The sequence below is a fragment of the Salminus brasiliensis genome, chromosome 9 (assembly GCF_030463535.1).
Source record: "Salminus brasiliensis chromosome 9, fSalBra1.hap2, whole genome shotgun sequence".
Lineage (NCBI taxonomy): Eukaryota > Metazoa > Chordata > Actinopteri > Characiformes > Bryconidae > Salminus > Salminus brasiliensis.
In genome coordinates, this window is record NC_132886.1 from 864524 (window position 1) to 873531 (window position 9008).

At 45.4% G+C, this 9008-nt stretch overlaps 1 protein-coding gene across 1 annotated transcript; it reads left to right on the forward strand.

Annotated features, from left to right (window-relative positions):
- Positions 1 to 463: 463 nt before the first annotated feature.
- On the forward strand, positions 464 to 2313 carry LOC140561830 (5-beta-cholestane-3-alpha,7-alpha-diol 12-alpha-hydroxylase-like). Its single transcript, XM_072687071.1, has one exon. The coding sequence runs from the start codon at positions 502 to 504 to the stop codon at positions 2035 to 2037; it is 1536 nt and encodes a 511-aa protein (XP_072543172.1). The 5' UTR covers positions 464 to 501; the 3' UTR covers positions 2038 to 2313.
- Positions 2314 to 9008: the final 6695 nt, after the last annotated feature.

The following is a 9008-nucleotide window of genomic DNA, read 5'->3' on the forward strand; positions in this document are numbered from 1 at the left end:
GAACACAGTTCCTCCACTGCTCCACAGCTCCTCCACTGCTCCACAGCTCCTCCACTGCTCCACAGCTCCTCAATGCTGGGGGGCTTTATACCCCTCTAGCCCACGCCTGGCATTAGGCAGTTTGTGCATTTGCACATCTGTGTCAACAGATTCAAGAGTGTATTATTTACAATTAATGTAAAGTAGCCGAATGCTTTCATTAGAAGACGTGTCCACAAACATTGAGTGGCATGTTGTTTGTCATGGCTGCATTAGGTAAACTGGTCATGATTCAGATTCCCTTTCTCTTAAATGTTTTCACCACTTTAAACTGGAACAACCGTTTTAGAGCTTATGTTTATTTGTGGGTCAAATGCTCAAGGACTTCTATGGCGCCGCTGGCATGAATTCAAAACAGCTCCACCTTTAACATGATCCAGATGGGGAGGAGCCCGAGCTTAGGTGTAAACAGAGACGAGCTGCAAGCCAGCAGCATTGTGAGAGAGAAAGAGAGGAAGAACCATGGGCTTTCTGCTGCAAATCCTGCTTGCTGTGTTTGTCTCGTTGCTCGGGGGACTTTATCTACTGGGAGCTTTTCGCCGACGAAGACCAGGCGAACCCCCACTGGATAAAGGTCCTCTTCCATGGCTGGGCCATGTAATCGAGTTCAGGAGAGACACAGCAAAGTTTCTGGAGAGAATGAAGAAAAAGCATGGGGATATTTTCACAGTGCAGCTGGGAGGGTTCTACTTCACCTTCCTGACAGATCCACATTCCTTCGGATCGGTGGTCAAAGAGGCTCGAGGTAAACTAGACTTCACTGTGTTTGCACGGCATCTGGTTCAGCGAGTGTTTGGATACCATTCCCTTGAAGATGACCACAAGTTTATGCAGGCCTCCAGCAATAAGCACCTGATGGGCGACGGGTTGGTTGTAATGACCCAGGGCATGATGAACAACCTCCAGAACCTCATGTTGCACAGCTTGGGCTCCGGTGATGAAGCCAAACCGTGGCACGAAGATGGGCTCTTCTTTTACTGCTACAACATCGTCTTTCGTGCAGGTTACTTGGCGCTGTTTGGCAATGAGACAGAAAAAACCTCAGGCACTTTGGAGAAAGCCAAGGAGATGGACCGAATTCAGTCAGATGAACTCTTCCACGAGTTTCGCAAGTATGATCAGCTCTTCCCCAACCTGGCATATGGGGTCCTGGGGCCCTTGGAGAAGATGGAGGCTGAGCGGCTGAAGAAGACCTTCTGGAACATTCTGTCAGTGCAGAAGGTGACGTCTAAGGAGAACATCAGCAGCTGGGTGAGAGAGGCCCAACAGATCCGGGCTGAGCAGGGCATGGACGAGCACATGCTGAACAGATACATGTTCCTTCTCCTGTGGGCATCCCAGGGCAACACCGGCCCTGCCTCTTTCTGGTTGCTCCTTTTCCTCATGAAGAACCCCGATGCCATGAAAGCCATCAGAAATGAAGTGGAGGAGGTTCTCCGTGAAACAGGCCAGGAGGTGAAGCCTGGTGGACCACTGATTAATCTGACCAGAGACATGCTTCTCAAAACCCCCATTCTGGACAGTGCGGTGGAGGAGAGCCTGCGCATGACAGCTGCCCCTGTGCTCACCAGGGCCGTCCTGCAGGACATGTCCCTGATGATGATCGATGGGCGGCAGTACAACATCCGAATGGGCGACAGAGTGTCCCTGTTTCCCTACACCGCAGTTCAGATGGACCCGGAGGTTCACCCTGATCCACACACCTTCAAGTACGACCGCTTCCTCAACCCAGAAGGTGGCAAAAAGACTGACTTCTACAAAGACGGAAAGAAGCTTAAGTACTACAACATGCCCTGGGGCGCTGGGGTCTCCATGTGCCCCGGAAGATTCTTCGCCACTAATGAGCTGAAACAGTTTGTGTTCCTCATGATCACATATTTTGACTTTGAGCTGAAAACCCCTGATGACGAGATTCCAGACATCGATACCAAGCGATGGGGGTTTGGAACCATGCAGCCAACCAGAGACATTCAGTTCAGATACAAGCTCAGATTTTAGCCTCAGATCTTTTTGTTAGTTAGCACAGCCAGCTACATGTATCTCTTTGCAGTCATCTTCGCCTTGCAGACTCATTGCTCTCAGGCTTGTAAACTTGTTACAAATGAGCAAGTATGTTTTACATTCATACAAACTCATGAGTATCAGAATCCGACCCAAATGGATATCAGGTGATTATACTGACAATATGTGATGTTTGCTTTGCTGTAACTAAGATATGGTTATGATCCAAAGTGTTTTCACACAGTCTGATTATAAACACACTGCAAAATACAATGACACAAGTTTGATTGATTGTTGATTATACCATCAGCTCTTCCCCCACACGTTTACATTCTGCATTTTTGGCTTCGCTGTAACACAGAGGTTGATGAAGCTCTGCAAACAATGGCTGGAGACTAGAGCTCAATACCCTGTCAGAGCAAGAACACCATATTCCAACTATTCAAAGTCAAGCTGTACAAAGAACAAAGGGTTCCTGGAGAGATTACTCTGAGCACCAATCATAGTTTTGAGTAGTTGTTCTTCTTAGTGCATCAAACATTTTTATATTTGCTCGATAAACTAAATACACTACATGTCCAAATGTTTGTGGACACCCCTTCTAATGAATGCATTCTGCTACATTAAGTTGCACACATTGCTGAGACATATGTGCAAAATCACACACACAGTCTAGTGTCTAGTCCCTGTGAACTGCCAATAGAATAGGACTATCTGGAGCAGATAAACATGAATCAAATGCCAGGCTTGGACTAGAAAGCTAAATAAGCTAATGCTCTAAGTTAAGCTCAGTGGCAGTGGTTCCTAACCCCAGTTTTGGAAATACACCCCTGCCCTGCTCTTACACACCACCTCCATATCAGAAGGGGTTGTTCATTAGCTGATTAGCTGTGTTAGGAGTGTTGAGGGTTAATGCTGAAATATACAGGAAAGGAGGTCATCCAGGACCAGGGTTGGAAACATAGAAATATAGAAAAACCTACACACAGCTTGTCTAGTCCCTGTAGAGAAGAAGTACTGCCAATAGAATAGGACTCTCTGGAGCAGATCAACATCATGACCCTATTGGCTCCATGCTGCCTAATAATGCCAGGCGTGGGCTAGAGGGGTATAAAGCCCCCCAGCATTGAGGAGCTGTGGAGCAGTGGAAGAACTGTGTTCTCTGCAATGATGATGGCACTTCATCCAGTACCTCTAAGGTGAATGCTGAATTTGATCAAGCCCTAACAGCAATGCTCCTCCTCCAGAATCTAGTAGAGAGTCTTCTTCTCTGGACAGTAGAGACAGTTACTCCAACGGAAGCAGGATCAACTCTTTATAATACCCTTGACTTCAGAAGATTCAATGAATGAGCAGGTGTCCCAATACTTCTGTCCATATAGTGTGTTTGTTTTAGTACCAAATGTAAATGTGTACCTAGTCATGTTCAGAAGTTGATTAAAGAAAAAGAGCTAGTGGAAGCTGGGGTGACCATTGATTCTATCAGGGAAATCTGCTCAACATTAAGCTCAGTGGCAGTGATTCCCAGCCCTGCTCTAACACACCACCCTCACCTCAGGAAGGCCTTGTTCATTAGCTGATTATCTGGCTCAGGAAAAGAGGTCCTGCAGCAGACATTTGTTTATACAGCATGTTGTTCTACTGAACACTGCAGTAAGATGTTATCTAGAAGGAAGTGGGCCAGGAAGCTGCAGTGTGGGAACACCCACACCACCCCAAAACATGTTGACAAGTTTATCTGGGATATGAGCAGTCTCAGAGCAGTCAAGCCAGGATAAATGATGGTAATACTGCGGTGCTGCTTAGAATAGTATTCATTTATAACACTGAGTTTATACACATCAATACATCCATTTAGAGCAAATCCATCAATTTAGTCAAATAATGAAAATGAGACAAATCAGATACTATCTTCCAAGTAACTAAGATTTGACGATAAGAATTAACGATCTTATGAGCTAAACTATAAGCAAAGAAAATACATTTAAAAATAACAGAATGTACAAAAAGCTTAAAATACCTACTTACAAAAGGGTCATAACATTAAATCTCATGTTTAAAATGCTGCTTCAGAGTTTATGAACAGCCTACAGTAATGACATTTTTTATGACAGTAATATTAATGAAGTATTTATTTAATGTGTTTTTTTTTTTTAAAGAGAATATTTGGACAAAATCGTTGATCTTTGGCTTTTGTTTGCACAATGCAATGGATACGTATTGCCTTAGGGCAATACTTTAAACTCCAACACCTTCAGCCTTCAAATGTTTACTTCAGCTCAACCTTCAGAATCTGCAAGGTAGTTAAACCCGTTACATTGGTTTATTTACACTAGCTGAGTTACATCAGTTTAATTACACTAACTAAAGTGGCTTACTTACACTGGATTAGTTACACGAGTTTAGCTACAATGGCTTACTTACACTAGATTAGATACTCCATTTAGTTACACTAGTTTGATTTAACTAGTTTAGTTATACCAGTGTAATTACACTGGTTTAGCTACATCAGCTTACTTACACCAGTTTGGTTATCCAAGTTTAATAACACCAGCTTAGTTACACCAGTAATGCCAGTTTAGCCCCAATAGCCTTGTTTCACCACTTTAGTTAAACCAGTTTAGCTACAGCAGGCAGCATTTGTTGAAACCATGCTGAATCTGTGAGTTTGATGTTTTCCTCTCTATCGGACTGAAGATAACGGAGAGGGTTTCAGACTTTGCTCTGACGCCACGTCAGGCACACACCTCTAGAGCATTGTGCAATGTGCCAGAAGAGGAACCACGTTTCATTAAAGATCAGTGACCCATTTATGATTGTTACTGAATTATTGGATTCAGTGCTGACTGTTGGGAACCAGCCTAGGGTCAGGTCACAACAGACCGGCTGCAAGACCAAACCCTGTTTATGTTCATGAACCAGAAAGTATTTAATGGTAAAAGTGAGAAGATATTTAAATGAGCATACACCAAATATCTATCTACAGTTAAAGCACTTTTGTCATAGCAGAGACCCTAGGTGTAGGCCTAGGGCCATGCACCTCGGAAGCAGACGTCGGGTTGAGGTGGCACATACCCACCTCCATGGGCTCGCTGACAGGTACCGCAGACCACGAGGCCAACGACTCTGGACCCGTAAACCCACCCCGACGCTGCGTAACCGGACCGGTCTGCCTTCCAGGCCCAGCAGCTAAACCCCCAGCTCTCTGTGACTTGGGCTGTGACATGGTGGGGGTAGGGCGACCTGGGGGCTGGTCGAGCCTGATAGCAAGCGTTATGAGCTCATCCAGCTCAAGCGACTCACCTCGGCACGCCAACTCCTGCTGCAAGCGGGGGGTAAGCCCGGACTGGGCAGCCAGCACGGCGTGACTCCACCCACTAAACGCAGCCAAGGAGCGGAACTCCAGCTCATAGTGGGCCACCGACCTGCTGCCCTGCTCCAGCCACAGCAACAGGTCGCCCGGCGTGAGCCCCCCTCGAGGACACTGAAACACCGCCTTGAAGTGCTTCAGGTACTCTGAGAAGGGCTCCACGCTAAGCTCCTCCCAGGTGGCTATGGCCCAATCCAGAGCTTCTCCAGCGAGACAGGATACAAGAAAGGCGACCTTCGCCTGGTCAGTGCTGGTTCCTTGACTACATAAATAAACCGAGCACTGAAACAAGAACCCCTCGCAAAGCTCTGGATCGCCTGAATACGTATCCGGAATGTCCATCGGATACGGACTGGTGACTTGGCGGGGAAGACTAGCAGGCTCCAACGAAGTCTGTAAACGATTCGTGAGCCTCTGGATGTCATCCACTAGTTGGGCGACTAGCTGTCGTTGGTTCGCCTGTTGCTGCCTCAGGCGACCAACGGCCTTAGAAACACTCTGTAGAGAGTGCTGCTGCTGCCCCAAGACTTGTCCTTGGGCGCGAGCAGCCAGATCTCTGGCATCCATCCCCGCTGTTCGGGGGTATTCAGCCAAGAATTCTGTCATGATCCACACGGTCTGACAAGAATGGGTGAACACTCGCAGGGGATGGACCAAGGCGAGAGAGTTTATTGATCACAATAAACCGTAAACAAAACAGAAATGCAGCAACGATTACCAGGGATGAGGAGGAACAGAAACAACAACCGTGACAACCAATACTGGGCAAACCAAAAGAACACACCTGGGGCTGGTGAGGCACTAGGGCTCTGCTAGCTGCCGGGGCTGAGCCAATACCGCTACTCAGAAACATAAACCTCCAAGCCGAGCTTGGGAAAACTAAGAAGCATTGAACTTACTAGACTTGAGAGCGTGAGGAGTCAGCCGCCAAACCTAGACGACTGATCCGGTCCGACGGTGAGGAGAGCTAACTGCTGAAACGAGCTGGAGAGTCGCTCACTCCCGGAGCTCCTGGACCAAAGCTCGCTGAACATATGAAGCTTGGCGAGAGATCACCACAGACCTGCAGTAGCTCCCTAATGGACCCTGAGACGAGAGCTGCCTAGCTAGTTAGCTTCCCCTGCTAAGCTAGCTAGGTTGAAAGAGTCCTCTGTACGAGGATGGACTCTACAGACTAGACCGATGAATCCTGAGTCTCTACCGTGAACTCAATAACCTGGGTGCATGCGGTGCACTAAGAGTAATTCTCGGCCCCCGGCAGCTGGCACTAGCCATCCTTAAATACACCAGCCCACAGGTGTAACACATAAACCAAACAATGAACAGACACATGACAAACAACCTAAAACCAAGATGGGGACGATGGGTGTCAACACAAGAGTCCTTTTCAACATAAAAGTCCAGAGCATAACTAAACATGACATGAACATGACAAGACTTTGAAGGGGGAGTTCTAGATTGCCTGTGAGCCGCGGCCCGAGACCACCCCTGGGGCGTGACACATAGTAGAACTTACTTAAAAAATCACCTCCTTTGTGAAATAGCTCCAGGTTTGATACAGAGAAGTGGCTTAACGTCATTGGTCCTCATTCTCCAATTTCTTCCTAAGAATGTGTTTAAATGAGATGTTGAGGAATAGAATAGGACTCTCTGGAGCAGATCAACATCATGACCCTATTGGCTCCATGCTGCCTAATGCCAGGTGCAGGTGTCAAACAGCCTTACAGAGCAGCTAATACAGAATTATAAACATGATTCGTTATGATATCGTTATTCGTTATCACTTAAAGAACACAAGCAACACTTTTGCTTAGCAGAACTGTATCTAATCTAACTGTATCTGTAATATGTATTTGTGTATCTGCCCAGAGCAGTCTTTAACATTCTGGTAACATTTGTTTCTCTATGGGCGACAGCAGGTCAAAAAGTTAAGAAGGTTCTTCATTCAAATTCAGAACAAATTCTATTCTATAATTAAATAAATGCTGTAATTATTTTATCCTAAAACCTTTTATCTCACAAGTATTAAACATCATCTGTCAGTGGGATATCAGTGATTATGTATCAGTTGAATACATTTTTTACATTTTTAGTTTTGATACTGTGTCTCCAATTGTGGCGAAAGCAGACTCAGAGTCTCTGTGGTGGAAATCCAGCTGTAGGGTATGCTCTCAAAATCAACAACACATGTCTGGTTGTTTTTGTTCTGAAGAACAAAGAAAGTTGAAAATGAGGTAAAAAATATATTTGCATTCAAGTAGATTATATTTTCTTCTATTTTTCATAAATGCTTATCTAAAATAGAATATAATTTTATATAACATAGAAAATATAAATTAGCATATACATATATGCTTACCTATTCTTTGTGTTGTATTTGCACATTGGAGAAACGGAATCTCGTTTAGCTCTGCACTTCCTCTAAATGACTTTGACTATAAATAAATAAACCATTAATGTTACATTATTATTTTAGTACAAAACAGCATCATAATCACAAATGACTGGTAACTGGTAATGACTGTTACTGTGGGTTAGTATCCACATAAACCTACACTATATGTCCAAATGTTTGTGGACAGGCTTCTAATGAATTCAGCTACTTTAAGCTGCACCCATTGCTGACACAGATGTGCAAATGCACACACAGCTTGTCTAGTCCCTGTAGAGAAGAAGTACTGCCAATACAATAGGACTCTCTGGAGCAGATAAGATAAGAGATAAGATAAGATAGTCCTTTATTAGTCCTGCAGTGGGGAAATTCCCAGTGTAACAGCAGAAAGGGATAGCAAGACACTCAGTTACAAAAATCTGGATAAATAATTTACACTATTTACACAATATAAATAAGAATTAAAAATTAAAAGAGCAATAACAATATTATCTACAGCAAAAGACTCTTAATTGCACATGGGGGGGGGGTGGGGGGGGAGTAGGATATTGCACATAGTATTCCCTGAACATGAACATGTGTGTGTAGTTAAGTGTGTGTGTGTATGTGGTCCGCTGGGAGCAGTGTTGGTTGTGTAGTCTGACGGCAGCAGGAAGGAAGGACCTGTGATACCCCTCCTTCACACATTTGGGGTGAAGCAGCCTATCGCTAAAGGAGCTGCCCAGTGCTGCCAGAGTCTCATGCATGGGGTGGGAGCTGTTCTCCAGCATAGATGCCAGCTTGGCTGTCATCCTCCTGTCTCCCACCACCTGCACTGGGTCTAAGAAGCACCCCAGGACAGAGCCGGCCCTCTTTATGAGTTTGTCCAGTCTCTTCTTATCTGCCGTTGAGATGCTACTGCCCCAGCAGACCACTCCATAAAAGATGGCAGATGCCACCACTGTGTGGAAGAACGTCCTCAGGAGAGCTCCCTGCACCCCAAAGGACCTCAATCTCCTCAGCAGGTAGAGTCTGCTCTGGCCTTTCTTGTAGAGAGCTGCAGTGTTGACTGACCAGTCCAGTTTGTTGTTCAGATGAACACCCAGGTATTTATAAGAGTCCAAAGATCAACATCATGACTCTATTGGCTCCATGCTGCCTAATGCCAGGCGTGGGCTAGAGGGGTATAAAGCCCCCCAGCATTGAGCTCCATCCAGTACATCCAGT